The 17,278-nt window shown below is 37.4% G+C and overlaps 1 protein-coding gene across 1 annotated transcript in view; it reads right to left on the bottom strand.

The window, feature by feature from the left end:
• Positions 1-4,695: 4,695 nt before the first annotated feature.
• Positions 4,696-17,278, bottom strand: part of LOC120525682 (rho-related GTP-binding protein RhoB-like) — a 47,450-nt gene continuing 34,867 nt past the window's right edge. The window contains exon 3 of the mRNA XM_039748194.1: positions 4,696-6,466. Within this exon, the coding sequence (XP_039604128.1) occupies positions 6,029-6,466 (438 nt within the window). The 3' untranslated portion in view covers positions 4,696-6,028. The remainder of the gene's footprint in view (positions 6,467-17,278) is intronic.

The raw sequence follows: 17,278 nt of genomic DNA, 5'->3' as shown, positions 1-17,278 counted from the left end.
AGACAGACCAGGGTTTGAAGCCAGAACTCTTGAGTTATAATGGAGAAGCACTAACCATCTTATCACCTGAAAATAAGGATGAAACACTTAAATAAAACTACCATTAAACTATTCAACAAACATACAACATAACACAGCAATACACTGTAATGTAAATTATTCAATAACTACCATAACAGTACCAGTTTGCAGACCAGCATTGTTTGAAAGGTCCTCTACTTGGGACAAATAACTTAACAAATCTGAAAATCCTACATCCACCAGGGTCTACATGTTTAATGGTGACAGGCAATAGAACAAAAAAATGACTGAACCATTTAGATGTCTTTACATACATGGTATTATTTTTAATATTAATTTTGGAAGGAGTAAGGATGGAAGATGATTAACCGGTAATCCAGTAACTAACCCTCATACCTCTTTACAAAGCGGTTCTAGATGTGGACAGGGTATAATAATATTGAAATAGTTGGAAGGGCAAATTGACCATAGAACCTTTAGGCCTATATGTTATTTGAACAATTACAGTATATTTTTTTTTAAATATTACATTTTATTTATGAAGCACCATTCCTGTGCTCAGAGTCAAACACTAAGCTGAGACTGGAGACTGAACCAGTAACCATTTGGAAAGTTAGTTGTCTATCTATTCCTGTTTCTTTGTGTGTCATTTGTGAGATTATATACAGTATATATATTTACAAAAGGTATTCCACTACTACATAATCAACCTTTTCAAATGGCAAATGAGAGGAAATATTGCTTCACTTCACAATGCAATATAAAATAATGGGTAACTGTTAAGGTACTCGAAAATAAATGTTTTACAATTTTCCTTGGGTGATCCAAAGTCGGCTTTTTATGTTTTGCTTTGACACTAAACCCACCTCTGGATTTTGTGCCACTTGCCCGATGAGTCCTTTAAAGTCAATGTTTCGTGAGAAGGATGCCTGCTGGATATAACTTAGGGACTCAAAACACAGAAATCTTTTTTTCTGGGCTTTAATAATGCAAAATAATAAAAGGGCAGCATGACATGGCTGTTTCATAGAGTTTAAATTAGACCCAATGATCAAGTGGCTTCTGTATAAAGTTGGCATGGTCTGCAAGGACTTTTCTCTTACAAGCTGGAAACAAACTGTTTTAAACTTTTGCAAATGTGTACATCCCACCTTAGATGGGCCCCATTTTCCAAAAAAACCCTCTTGTAAACCTGACCAAGAAATAACATGACAGAATAGGTTGTGAATTTAGGATGAGAAAGGGATAACTGCCTTTATGGGTTGTGTTATGGCACAGGGGTGTGAAATCTACACCATGAGTGCTAAAATGAGCAGATGCTTAAAAATGTTTTTTTTCAAAAACATTGTATGAAGAATCAATAGTGACCATCCTGTAAGAAACCAAAAAACTACAAAATCTTTTAACAAATGTATATGTACATAGATGTACAGTATGAACATACTGCCTATGTATTTTTATAAACTGCATATGATTGTGTGCTATTTAAAAGTATATTATGTATAGTTCTCCACAGTGTAGGAAATAGGCAACATTAGAAGTTACATTATCATCAAAGCAATAACAGCAAACAAAAGCTTTCTAAATAGAGCAGATCATCGTGTTCATTATTAAGACTAATCAGTCTCCACTTAATATGTACAGGAAAGCTATGAGAAAATGCAAGAGCAGACAGGTTTAAAAAAACAAAAGCACACACACACACAGGCAGGGTCACGGGCTAGAAAGATGGTGCCGGAAAACTGACACATTAACAAGGTCATTGTTAATCTCCCACAAGTTTCATTCTCGGTACTCCACTGTGCCAAAACATAATTTCAGATTCAGTGCTGCAAACTCAGAGTTTAATGTTCCTGGATGCAAAGGAGTTAAAACAAAAAATGTGTTGTGCCACGAGCACACTGTGAAAAGAGAACTTTGACAGTAATGAGTGAATGTTTTAGTTTTTAGCAGTTAACTAAAAAGCCAGTTAAATTCCTTTTATTTAAACTGTGTGATTTCTACAAAAACGTCACTTTCATGACTGTGCCAAAGGAAGGAGAAGGCATCAGCAAATAATGTTGCAATGAAGGACTTCGTTTAACAGAATATAAGCCTAAATTTAATTAGTATATAGGAGCTTCATCAGTTTATTAACCAATTCACCTGTGCAGCTGATTTTTTTAAAAAGTCCTTAATGAAAAAGTGTTTATGTAACATTGACCAACTACAAATATATAAATGTGCTTTGTTTCAGAAATACACAATGCAGTACCATACAAACAAACACAGATAACGGGGTGGGTGATTTAGTCTACAGTACCTTCTGTATTACCTTAATACAGGTCAAGGTTATAAATCATTACAGAAGTATAAACCTCACTCTTTTTTGTCTCATGAAGGTGTTGGTTCTTAATCCCCTGAAATGACACTTTCAAAAAGAATTTGTGTGTGCAACACAAATACATCCAACACTAACATAATCTGTTTTTCCAAAATTGTTAGAGCTTTATCTTTTACATTTTATACAAAACTGTTGGTGGTTTTGGGTATAATGGGTCACAGGTGCAGCAATTAGGGTGGTCAAACAATCTGGCCAGTACTGAATGATCTGAGAGCATTTTAAATTTCAGCACTATAAGCAGAACTTTTCCGTGTCAGTACAGGATTATTTTTCCCCTCCAACTCCCTACTGATCCATTGTCTGGAACCAGCCGCTGCAAGGTGTCAGACCCCAACCTGCCAGAATCTGACACAATGCAGGACCAATCCCTAGATCAGGTATTTTATCACACTGCACATTCACTCAAACAGGCCTAATTTAGAGTAAACTACAGATCGAATTATGCAGATCCAGATTGTCTGGATGACTTTGATTTATGTGGGGACAATTCCAGGACGATTCTTCATGTCATCAGTTCACACACTTCTTGATGGTCCAGGATTTTTCAGTTGATTTTCTATGTAATATACTTAAGTTATAGCGTAATGAAAATTGCATAATTAGATCTTTACCACCCTATAGAAAAGGTATGTGGACAAGCAGTGCATATAGCAACTGCCAGCAGAGGGATAGGGCTTACAGCACCACACCAAGCTCATTTCTTGCCAATTTATAATTCACAATCCTAAAATATCCATCAGTCAAAAGCTTACTACAAACCTCTGAATAATAAAGTAGAAAATTACTATATGATGAGCTTTGACAGATGACCAATGCTTTGAACTGAAACCTCTTGGAATACTGCTTTCCCTCTACCTTGCATTTTTTTTTTTTTTTAAATATTAAAAATTTATGGGATAAACACTTTTTTAAATTGTGTTATTTGTCCACACTGGCGTAAAATGTTTGATAATCTGCTCCACCCGAATGGGATCGGGGGCAATTCCATTGCCTAATAAAAAAAAAACGCCCCACACAGCTTTGGCTGTAGAGCTCCAAAAAGTGTTAGACACACGGTGCTGTGCTACTTAATACAAAAATGTTGAGAGCCAATACATTCAAAACCTGTATGCACATTAATTCAACTATTCCAAGTACTAAATGTAAATATTAAAAAGAGCAGCAAAACACATACACACACACAATCACTTAGACGTGTCTTCTATACAGAAGCCTTCCTTCCCATTAACCATACCGCCCCCCCTGTCTCCAATTCAAGGTTGCTGGAATTAAATTAAAGGCAAAATAAGGAGCTCCGCATAAACATTAAAACTAGTATACTAGTTAGTGAATATGTACTGTGAAAACTGGGTCCATTCGGTTAGATATACATCAATAGGTGGCATGTAAAGCACCACTCTGGCAGTGCCTAATGAAATTCATTACCAGGTGAAAACTTGAAGCTTCAGAGGTATTCTGGATAATACAGTAACACTGCTTTCATCAAGTTGAAGATTAAAAAACAGCAGATACAACACAAAACATAACAGTAAGATACATTTCACATATGGCCAGGTTAAGCAGGACACGTATCCACTCAGAGGGTCCAATGTTGGATATCCAATTAATCTTAACAGCCGTATCTTTGGCATGTGGCAGTGTTAAGACACACACACACCCCATAGGTAGAACTTGCAGACTCCACACTGATGGTGCCCAGGCGAAGACTCAAAACCCAGGTCTGTGGAGATGTAAAAACCACTTTGAAGAAGTTCCAAACAGTGCTGCTTCCACTCAAACCACCCCAATTTTAAATAACAGCTTAAATATATCAGTATAGAACACTACCAAAATACCAACGCTTTAAAAAGCATTCAATAGCATTAAAAAAAAAAAAAAAACACACCCACAGATCCTACCCTCACCTACACCTTTTCCCTACATAAAAACTATAGGAAAAGCTTTCATTAGTAGTCCAGGATAAAATTTGAACCAATTTGATGGAACTAATGAGAAAATGATAGCATTTGAAATTTGTTGGGAACTAAACACCCTCGGCACTAGGACCAAGCAGATCCCCTTACTATGTATGTGGACGATCTCCACCCAGAACTACAAGAAGGCTTTTCAGAAATGACTGGGTTTGCGGTCAGTTAAGATTTGCAGATATTACAATTCAAGAAGTAAAAACTAAATACACTTACTCTAGTAAATGATCCACAAACCATTTTAAAAACACCACACTCAACAAAATTCTTAAAAGAAAGGGTAAATTGACAATTCTGCTTAACAAAAGGGACGAGACACAGTTATAAATTTCATACTTTTAATAGGTTGCAGAATGCTTTCTTTGTAAAAACTGTATACACCGTTTATGCACTCATCGCATTATGTAAACATGATATACATCTTGGGATTAAGAAGATTTCAGCCACTTTTGAAACAAAAGACAAACATTCTCTGTACCGCAGGCTAGAAGGCGTATAAAAATAAAAACATCAGAGTGGGACAAAAAACCATGGTGCCCTCTCGTTAAAGAAAACAAACAAAAAATAAAATTAAAAAAAAAAAAAAAAAGAAAATACACCACACACACCTCTTCGTTAAACCCCGCATACACTTGCTACTAAAGTAAACAGATCGAGGCTTTTGGGTGTGCGCTAGCCCAATCCCCATTAACCAGCTTCAAGCCGAACACCCCCCCCATCCAAGGTTGTCTTTTGTATCACACTGCTACACTGTATAATGAAACGGTTAAGTGCCCTTCTGTGGTAAAACTTTAAATTGTGCATTTGGGAAACACACACAAAAATGAACCTTTACAAGAAATACAAGTCCCATGCATTCACTAGAAAATACAGCATATCAGTAGTCATCACTGACTAATAGCAGGCACCTTGTATTTGTGCTGGCAAGAATTTAATGCAAATAAACCGATTCATCTTAAAACAAGTGAGGAAAAAGCCCTACTGCCACCCTCCCAAAATTAGAAAATAGAAAGGGGTGACGGTGGAACAATGGAAAGCCTAAAACAATCAATGCTCAGCAGCCGTACATTTAAATGTTCATTCATCGCCATAACCTTCTTTATCCTCGCTGGGAGGTCTGTTCACTCGCGTTACATAATGCGGTGAGCCCCCACCCCCCACTCATCACCTCGGAGTGCGAATGCCCCCCATGACCACATTCCAGTGTTGTAAAGCCACCGCTGCAGAGTTCAAATTAGGAGGAGGAGGGGTGGGAAGGTCTCTTGGGGTGAGGCGGCACAAAGCTGTATGCCGCCTTGCCTGCTTTTTTAGCAGCGCCAGTCCTGCCGACTTTGTGTTAACAGGCGTCAATGTCGTCCAGCCAAAGGCGACTCTGCCCGATAGAGACCGGGCGCTCCGCTAAAAGTAGTTCGTTTTCCACGGAGGAGTCACCCACACCCTCGCTCTCTCCCTTCACTCACACACGCTGTCGCGATGTCTTCGTCGAGTTGGTGGTGGCGAGTCTTCAACTAGGCAAGGCGCTTTCGCGTCTTTCAAAGGCAGTTTTTTTGTTTGTCCTTCAGACCAATTTGGTCATAACGACGACTCGTGTGGGTGATTAGAAGGGAGAAGTCACCAAGCAAAACAAGGCAAAACTATTTCGGGGAAGTGAACGGGCTCATAATAGTTTGCAGCAATTGACACAGCTCCCTGATGGCCGGGGCCTCTTTTGCAATGCTGCTCGCGTGGCCGTCTCGAAGACCTCACGCACCCCGTCTTTGGTTTTGGCCGAACACTCCAGATAGTCGTACGCCTGGATACGGACGGCCATTGCCCGCCCGTCTTCGGTTTTCACGGGTTCCTGCTTCATTCTAGCCAGCTCATTACGGACGTTTTCATCGTTGCGCAAGTCCTTTTTGTTAGCCACCAAGATAATTGGCACGTTGGGGCAGAAATGCTTGACTTCAGGTACCCACTTCTCTGGGATATTCTCCAGCGAATCCGGGCTGTCCACAGAAAAGCACATAAGGATAACATCTGTGTCTGGATAAGAGAGGGGGCGGAGGCGGTCATAATCTTCCTGCCCAGCAGTATCCCACAACGCTAGTTCCACTTGCTTGGTGTCCACTTCGATATCGGCGACGTAGTTCTCAAACACGGTGGGCACGTACACCTCGGGAAATTCGTCTTTGCTGAAAACAATGAGCAGGCAGGTTTTACCGCAAGCGCCATCACCGACCACCACCAGCTTCTTTCTAATAGCAGCCATCACGTCCAGCTCCGAAAAATACGTGGGATAAGCAGACAGAAATGCTTTTGAGTCCTCGACTTTACTATTTTGCACAATAAGGCGAGTCTTTTTCAGATGTTTGCTGGCTGCAGTAAATAGGCAATCTCAGTCACGCAGTACCACTCGAGCTCCTTTGTTCCCTCAGTACAAATACAAGCAGAGGCAAGCTTTTCCTAATGGTTATTACAGTCGCGTCAGTTCCCTTTATAAAGAGCCCGAGCACTTTCTTAATATAGCCCACCAATCGAAGCACACAGGATGAGCTCACTGCTGTCAAAACGTCTGCTGATAGGCTGGCCGGCTAAAGAGGGTATGGCTTCTTAGTTCGCCACGAGGACTCACTTTCAAGTCTGCAGGCAAGCCGCTCTTAAGGAAGCCAAGCGGCTGCAACTGGACTGCGAATTATGGAACCGCGTTTTCAGTTCCTTTGTGCTAAGCAAAAAGATCAGAAGAGGACACACGTCATTCTAAATTAATTAAATGAGGGGTGCACTGTTAGAAGTCGAAGCTGTTAACCTTCATTGCTTACGATTACTTTTTAAACTTTTATCAGCCATATTTCGTAGTATAATATGCTAATATTCTAATCAGTTATTATTTGATTGCAGTTTTCAAATTGTAAAAGCCCATCCTTCCGTTTTCTAACTATACGGTCCCTCATGCTGTCATAGTAGGCTTAATGCACCCTGGTGTTAAAGAGTTTTCTCTTTTTTTTTTTTTTTTGGTGAAACTGTCTGTACTACAATCTTAATGACCGGTAACGTTAATAATTATCACATAAACGTATCATCCACTCCCAAAACCGGTATTTCTGGATTATTGATGTTGTGTTGTTATTCTGATTAAAGTATCTGTTTCTGGGAATGGCTGCTTAAATGCCAGTGCTCATATTTTATCAATATTAACACGATTTTGGTAAAGTTTCAGTTTTAACAGTGCATACATTTTTTATTACAGAAGGTTATGAAGGACCAGTTGTTTTTCTTTGATTTCTAATTATGAATGATTTTTTGAACGTTTATTTACTAGAATAGTTACAGGGAGAAATCAGGTGGTTTAATTATCTGATTTTACCTTTTTTTGTTTACAATCTTCCTCCATTACAGATTTTACCATTTTACCGAAGTGACTGAATGTTTTACCTCTTGTAATTAATGTACCTCACTGTTAAAAGAACTGTGAACCAAAAATAAAACCATTGCAGGCTGTCAGATTATATGTGCAGCAGTATCTTCAATGACGGATTTGTATGGTTTCCCTGTGTGAAAGTGAGATGTATCAGGCCACTGATTTTATCACAGACAAAATACATTCAGTCAGTTGTTAAGCATTTCTAAATCAGCTGAGTATAAGCCAGTATGATTCAATGTTTATGTGTATTCCATGGTGGGCCTACACATTGTCCAGCATTAGCACTTGGTATTTGGCCATTCCTTGTAAATTAGGTTGTGTTTTAGTGAATCAGAAAAACTATTGTGTGTGGCAATGGTCAGTTGAATGGTCAACTAGACAGGGCTCCAGTTCATCATAAAGTCCACACATTTACATACCCACACTCGCACGGAACCAATTTGGAATCACCAGTTAGTCTGATATGAACATCTTTGTGGATGGAGGAGAAAAGCAGATTACCTGGAGGAACGCCAACAAAGACAAGGAAAGCAGAGATGTAGCAAGGAGCTAATTTCATGGGAGAGTGAGAAAGTACATGAATAATAATTCAGTCTCTGATCATAAAATATATTTCAAGGGAGGTTCAAACCCAAAATCCCCCCACCTCCTGACTACATCAATAATGGTCTGGTGAAGATTCCACAAGAACACCACATGCTTTACCCAATGAGCCACTTTATAAATCTCCTGATCTTGCAAATTCTCATAGATAAAACATCTCCTAAATATGCAACAGTAATAATTTTTCAAATGTTGTGTTTTTCCAGTATCAATCACCCGAAAAAATCTCTCTTTAAAAAAAATATTTTATTTTAACTTTGTGCTGAACTGTAATTATGTCTAATTGCAGTCTATTTTCCTTCTCGCTTGTTTTTAACATGTCTATTCTAAGCTGGAGTACATTAATGTTAGAATGATGATACCTTTAATTCTATATATCTCAAATATATCCTTCTTTTAAAGGCAGTAGAGGCTAAAACAAAATGAGACAACTGCTTATCTCACTTCCATTGTCACCAGCCTATGGCAAAACAGAATTAGAAAGATCTATTGCTGTCAGCCCTCAACACCTGTTTTCCTCCTTGAATACACATCCTCTTTTTAGACAGTGTTAGCTCATCATCACTTTCACCACAATCATTGGACCACATACAGTACTTCCAATTACTTTCCACTTACAAATGTCTGACACATTAACTGACACAATGCCTACCCTCAAAACAAGACAGCAAAAATATTTTAATGTAAAGCAACATGTTGAATGCTGTATTGGTCTGGCTATGTCCCATTCATAAAATATTTTTTCATTCTGATGGCTAATAGAAAGGAAAACTTTAATATATCTGAAAAGAGCCTTATGTTTGAGGGTCAGAAATTATGATATATTCCTTTTACGAAGGGACCCCTGATTGAATTGTACCCTAAAATATATTGAAGTACAAGGGCCTGATCTAATGTGCCCTCCTTAACCCTGTGACTACCTTTTTCTAGGCCTTGCATTTTCCTCAGCATGCAACAAAAGCAGGCAACTAGGACTCCAATTGAGTTGCACATTCTCCTTCTCACTCTGCTTTAGTGAGCAACGATTGATTTATTTTGACGAGAGGTACAGGATCCTTTCAATTTCCATTGCCCTCTGCTGTTGCAATTTTGAAGCTGCATCCATGCAAAAGACATGTTTGAAGGCCTTTCATTTCAGTCATTTTCCATGTGTTTTCTTCGGCGTAAAGTTTATTGTAAAAGTGCTTTTGAGACCCTCTAGCTTATCTCACTGCTGTACCACTAATTTGGTTTGGTTACCCCTGAGCCACTGTAACCTTACAACAATGGGAAAAAAGGCATAGCTAAGAAATTCTGTTCACTTCCTCTACCTTTGTTTTACAGGTTTTCCGCTTTGGTTCTATCTACACACATTTTTACTCTTCCTTGATTTGTCTGTTCATCCACTGCACAGTCAGGAACAGCAGTAATATATCCCACTGGTACTAAGCTGATCATCAGTCACATACCTGCATTCATTCAGACAGTGCCAATGTACTCTCACCAGTTAATTTACAAGTATGTCTTGGGACTGCTCTATGAAAGCAACATCCATGAAGGTAGCCCATTCAAACACAGAGGTAACATCCATGCATCAATCCATCGACACATTTTATATCCATCCATCTATTTTATTTTAATAACTAGATATTGTAGAAGGCAAATCCAGATGGAAATTACAATTACTGGAATATTTTAAGTCTATGGTCTGACTCCATAACACACACCAGTTGCATACAGATATCAGTGTATATGGTTAATGTACTTTTTAAAAGTTACATTTTAGGTTTTATATAAAAACTGCTTGTCTACACTGCACTGTAATTTTGTAGCAGCCGGAACATTTTATTTTGTATGAGTCCTGTAATTTCAAGCTTAACTTTCAAATTTGGATAATAGCGCCATCTAGTGGCAGAAGAACACATTTCAGTGAAAGCATGTACATTCTACATGATTTTAATTCACAGAAGTTACTTAATCATTTTATCACACACTATTTATGCGTGGCACTCAGTATACTTTAAGCAGTTGTGTCCTGTGATTCATTGTCATATAACCTGTTTTTCAAAGTCCCCTTACGGCCTTATAGATAGAGCACTTTTAATGTTGGTTCACTCCATGTGGCAGTTCTGCCTCTACAGATTTGTACATAAATTGATCTTAAAATTTGCCTGGACCCTTTCTTCATCCTATTATACGTCTAATTATTGTCTGTGAATATTTGCTAAAAAAACAATTTCTCTCATTTCTCATGTTCCCCCATACAATTAAATGAATATGTTATACCATTAAAGGTGACTTTTGTAGATATTTCTAATTAGTCAGCAAATATTCACTTAAGTATTGCTTTATACTTGTCACACTCAACCAACCAATCAGTCATCCATTTGTCCTCTGAACCCATTTATGGGTTCCCATAACCCATTACAGGGTCATGAGGAGCCATCGCTACAGCCTTGTGTGCAAGAGGGAAAACAACCTCTGAGGGGATATCAGTCAATTCCATAGCACACCTACTATTTAAAATGTCTTGATAAGTTGTACTCTAGGAATGGCACTATATAAAATAAAGATTGATTGATAATGTTTATGGGAGATCAGCATAGCCATAGTTGCACTTTATAATACTAATGGACAAAACCCTAATAAGCACCACTAGAAGGTTCCATATTAATCATATAATAAAACAGTGGGTCCAAAAGCAATAGACCAGATTAGACCATTGGGAACCTTGTAGTACTGCTTTGCACATCAGGAATTTCTCGACAAAGGGAGACAGTAGTTTTAAGTTTAGGTAGTTATGTTAATCAGGGTGATGTATTGCATATTAGAACACGCAGGAAGAAGTTCATTGTACCTGTACACGTGACAATAATGACCTTATAAACCTACAAACCAGTTAATACTCACATACTCGATGATTTCAGTGCAGGATTGGTTCTGCAATTTATACTCTTTTTAAACCAGTGGTTGCAAAACTTAAATTACGTATATTGCATTTTGAAACAAAACTCTTCATTTATGTATATTCAATACATGGTAGTTGTGTTTAATTTTAATATATGTACAGAACTATCTAATGAGAATTGTGGTAGAAAACAATGCACTAAACTAAACATTTGCTGCCTTTTTTAATTTTTAATGGAATTTTTCTAAAAAAAACATTGATCAAATCACATGAACAAAATTGTGGCGTGATAACAGAGGTGAGTAGAATGTAAGTTAAGCTGATCTAAGTTTTCCGTTTAATCAAATGAAGTTATGTATTTAGTACATTCTTTTTTATCATGGTACTGCAGTGTGGTGGTGTGTTGCATGGCTGGACCTCTAAGTAAGAATTACACTGTACTTGGAACATGCAACAATAATATTAGTACTACCAATACACATTAGATTGTGGTAATAATCCCAATAATGCTTTTTATTTACTTGTGCTTTTAAAGACACTCATGGATACATTACAGGATAAACAAACAGATATACATGTAAGTATAAATAACAATAAAAAATGTAAACAGGGCATTTGAAAATCAGAAATACAATCTGAGAGGGTTGAAATTGATAATCTATTTTAAGGGGAGGGCAAGTTTAAAGAGATGAATTTAATTTTTTTTTTTTAAAGGGAGAATGGACAACCTTTGAGGAGAGGAGAAATAATGGCACACGAAGAAGGCCACATAATGAGCAGCAAAATGAACTGCAAGGTGATTTTCTTTCTTGAAGAAGACCTTACAAATACAAAGGGGGTGGATCATGAAGTTCTTTGAGGGTGAGTACCAATAGCTTGTGATCAATTCGGTATTTACCTGAAAACAATTAAAGTTTATATAGGATAAGGGTGAGGTGATCCTGAGCTTTAGTTTGACATAGTAAACATGCTCATAAATCTGGATCAGATGTAGCTTGTTTATAAGTTTAGCAAGGGTGCAATATAAAATATTGTCACTATAGTATAACCTTCAGAGTGTAAGTCTTTATTTTAGTGTTTAACCAGTAAAGTGGGACAGTGAGGGACAAAGTTGTGAAATGTTATGGAGGTGATAAAACCAACAAGGGACACAGAGTTAAAGTGGATCTCAAAATACAGAGTGCTGTCTAAAACAACACCAAGGTTTTTCAACAGAAGGACATAGTGGAAAAATGTCAAAGGTGTTAAATTATATTTCTGTAGCTTTTTGCTTGATAAACAGTTTTTTAGACATATAACTATAAAGCTTTATTAGGTGATGTATCATTCAACATTTGGTATTCTCAGGGAGAAGGAAGGGCAAATGTCACAGGATTTGACTGAAATATAAATATCGGTATAACAATAATGCAGTACACAAATATAATAAAGATAACAATGAAAATGAAGGGGCGGCGCAGTGGGTAGCGATGCTGCCTCACTGCGTGGAGTTTGCATGTTTTCCCGATATCTGTGTGGGTTTCCTCCGGGTACTCCGGTTTCCTCCCACTGTCCAAAGACATGCAGGTTAGGTGCATTGGCGATTCTAAATTGTCCCTAGTGTGTGCTTGGTACCATGATGATACATAATCAAAACAAGAGTGAGAAACTATGGGACTAATTCTAAAGACATATCATGGGTCATATGTCAATGTTGAGAACTGCAGTCTTTCAACTGAAAAAACATATATCTCTTGCTTATGTTTGATGGGAGACCATGAATGAGCAATACAAATAATATCTGAAAAAGAGATATTCCAATAGTAGTGTGTGTGAGATGATAAACTAAGATCTACAAGGATAAGAATGCTTAGTTGTCTAGAATCAGCAGCATGTAGCAGATCATTGGTGGCTCTTACTAAGGATGCTTCAGTGCTATTTTAAAATGGTCCTGAAACTGAGAATTAAAAAATACATTCTAGAATTTTAGCAAGAAATGGGAGATTAGAAGTAGGGAGATGGTAGCTGAAATTGTTGTAATTACTGCCAGCACTTTTAATCTCAGGGTCAATAGTGACAATTTTAAGGCAATCTGGATCAACACCAGAGCAAAGTGTAGAGTTAATAAGAAAGCAATGGTGAAAGGTTAATGAGCTTTGACTAAGACAATAGGACAAGCCAAGATGACAAGTGGATGAGTTAGATTTACAGATCAGCACACTCAAAAATTATTGACTACAGAAAAAAACTGAAAAATATGTTGTGATGTAGTTATGAGTACTCATCCAATCTGAGATAAGGGCAACTATGGTGTGGTGCTAAGGTGTTGTTAAACAACATCAGATTTGTATTGGAAATATTTTTTTACAAACAGTAACACACCTTTAGCAAAAATGGCAAATGGAAAATGATCCTGGGACTACTAAAGCTTATTAAACTGTTGAAAAAGAGAGTTTTTATCATTTCCTTAAGAATTATAAAATGATAGTTGCACCAGGCTGTTGATAGAGCTTCTCTGTATTTAAGAAGGTGGTCTGCATAAGCTTAACTTTGTTCAGGTAGGTCATTTCTTTTGGTTAAGCATTCTAAGCAAGGCCCTGTTGCTCCTCTGTAAACCAGGTTGTGATATGATTCCATGAAACATTTGGGGGTTTAACAGCAGCAAGAAATCAAACCAGCAAGAGCACTTTCAGATCTGATTCTTTTCAAAACCCCAGATTCATCATTTGCATGCTGTAAAGTCCTTTGATAGAGTACAGTATGATGCTAACAGTAGAGCTCAATTAATTCAATAAAGTTCATTCAAAATTAAAGTAATATTAGTAGTAGCATTAGTACATCCAAAATTAAATATTATTATTATCAGTAGTAGTAGCAGGGTTGTCATGTCTACAAAGTACAGTGAAATTCTTACATGGATATATGGCCAACATACAACATGTCAAAACACTCCAGTGCCACAATAACAAGAATAGGTTAAAATGTATAACTTAATTTCATTTAATAAAAAACTCGAATAAGCTATCTTCAATTTTGTAATTATAAGCAGTGCAGGTGAAGTAGTGGCACTGGGGCCTGTGGTGACTTGCATGGTTGTTGTTCTGAAACATGCTTGTCTAATTGTTATCAAGATGAAAATGTTAATGGTGTTACCATTCCCACAACTTCATGAAGCTTAATTATTACTATGAATGTTTTATGTAGCTCATATACTGGACTTATTTCATTGTTTGTGGTAATTTTGAATTGGATTTAGTTTAACTTGATTTGAATTGGGTTATATATATTTTTTGAGCTAGGACCAATCAACTTCTAGTTACACCCATGTTAACCTGATATAACTCATTACGCTGTGCATCCAACTTGTAAAATTAGGTAGGCAGACACACACAATGTCCACAAAAATGGTGCAATGTTTAAAAATTACTACTGTATTACATGTGAAAATAGTGAGATATGACAGATATGCAAAATGTTCTCTTGACCAGAAGGCCAGTTTGGAGACACCAGCATGTGAGGAATAAACCATCACCTGCACCCTTAATAAACCAACACAGATTTAAGGATTTAAGGAGAACATGCATACGTTCATATTTATCTTGAACTATGTCATCATCAGTCAATCAACCAAACTTAATTCTGTACAGCACTCTTCGCAGATAACTGTATCAGAAGGCATACTTCAAAGTAAACCATAAACATTTTGAAAAAACAAGATAAGAAAGTGCAATAGAAAATCTTTCCAATTTGTGAAAAAGCATAAGGAGGTAGAGACTAGGAAAATCCACAAAAGTAAAAATTAACTGTTAATGAATGCAAGTGGATTAAAAATGAGAGTTCATCTGGGCACCAGCTTTGAATTCAGGTGGATTTTACTCTTTTACATGGGTTTGCAATCAGGATTTTTTCCTCTCTTATACTCAAAAGTAGTGCTTAGCAGCTCCAGATTGTCCCATTATCTGGCTTGCATTTTGCAGGCATCCTGTCTGCAGCATGTCCCTGCCAAACGTCTATGACTTCTGGGAAATCGCTACACTTTCATATGCTAACTGGGACAAAGCACAAGTGGAGATTGCATATATAATCTCTTCCCAGTTCAGTGCTTTGTAACTTAATTTAAAAAAAAAAAGATGTTTCCTGTTATTCAATTTGGCATTATTCAGTCAGTGGTGTAGCTGGGCGGAGCGGGTGGTCCGCCCCGGGCGCACATTTTTGGGCGGCATTATTGGCCACAAGGCTCAGTACAATTCGTATGTAAGCAGCAGGGTTCGGAAAAATATCACTCATGAATGAAAAAAGTCAAATTCTCAGATTTTTAACCACAAATGATTAAAAAATAATGTTCAGACTGTCCTTTTGCATCAGACACAGCAGTTTAAAATGTATGAGGCAATGACAAAAATAAACATAAACGTTACACCGATAATAATTTCTAGGAAGATAAACAACTAATTTACAATTTATAATTTTGTTTCGTTATTAATCCGAATGCGTTCTGCTCTGCACAGAAAACATCCCCACCTATTACTTTGGTTCTGGTTTTCGTAGCGTAATTATATTAAACTAATAATTAGAACACGGCTTATCAGTGCGTCTATACTATATTCTTGTCTAGTTGATGCTTATAAATATGTATATAAAAAATTATTGCAGTTTCTTTATATATGAAGAAATCTATGCAAAATGTATCTTCATTTTTCTCTATACGTCATTTTAATTTTCTATTTAAATAGTTTAACATATTCAGATATGGTGGAGGGCGGCAAATTGAAGCCCCGCCCCGCCCCGAGCGGCACGAACTCGAGCTGCGCCACTGTATTCAGTATACATTTTTTGCTTGTAGTGTGCTAGTGACTTAGTGTGTTTAGTTACTAGAACAATACAGTTCTTAATGCATACAAGTTCCATATCACTTTTGAGACAGGCTTCAATTCCCTATGACCTTAAAGTTAGATTAGGAGGACTCAGTAAAATGATTGGTGATTTGTCTAATGCTATTTAATATCTCCCAAATAATTTTTGCTCTCTCCCTGCAGAAGTGTACAGTATGATTGTATGGCATTGTCTGAATCTGATTAATGAAGTTATAAAAATGAAGGAAGCCAGAGCCTGAGTCTATTTCAGCAATGTCAGTATAATCGGAACAGGATGCCATTCCATCACTGGGCATCCTCACTAATACTGGACCAGTTCATAGTGAATGAAGAACACTTTGGGATTTAAGAGGACTACCAGAACAACCAGAGGAGAAGTCATACCAGGTTAGAAACTAGATACTGACTATGAATAGGCTGTTATTTGAACACAGTTTCCTTGAAACATGGGGCAAGGGGCTGTAGTTCTAACTATTGCACCACAGCTCAATCAAAGTATATTATTAAATATTTGCAAAGCCTTAAAAATGAGTAGGTAATATGTTTTCAGTAAATCTAACTGAAAAGAGCAAAGCTGGGTGCACAGAAACTAGGAATGGCAATGCCAAGAGGCAATAATTTGTAGCCAATAAAGATAGGCTAGGTGGCAGTCTTTATACTTTTACTTACTTATGTATACAGTATAGTTCAACAGTTATGTGTTAGGTTAATTGGCAAAACTAAATTGACCTATTGAGGATGTGTATATGTATGCCCAGCTAAGGACTGTTGTTCCATTCGGGGTTGGTTGTTTTCTACTCAATGCTGTGTAGATAGACACCAGCTCCCCGTAACCTTGCACTGGACATATATGTTATGAAATTAGAACAGGATAGGGTGTGCAGTGTATAAAGGTGTTAATTTAATCTTCACATTCCTCATGTATAATCCCGTATGAAATGGCCCTTCCTTTTGTGTGTCTTATTTATATATGCCACATAAAGGTAAAGCATGACTCACAGTCATAAGTCCTATAAAAGGCAGAGAATGAGTCATCAGATTTGAAAGGGAGAGGTCACCATTAGGACAGGTTGTGGGAGAAACTCTCTGTTGGACATGTGTGTGTGTGTGTGTGTGTGTGTGTGTGTGTGTGTGTGCATGCGTGTGTGTGCATGGCATGGAGTA

Source organism: Polypterus senegalus, chromosome 3, assembly GCF_016835505.1.
Source record: "Polypterus senegalus isolate Bchr_013 chromosome 3, ASM1683550v1, whole genome shotgun sequence".
Taxonomy (NCBI): Eukaryota; Metazoa; Chordata; class Cladistia; order Polypteriformes; family Polypteridae; genus Polypterus; species Polypterus senegalus.
This window is presented reverse-complemented; position numbering and strand designations above follow the sequence as displayed.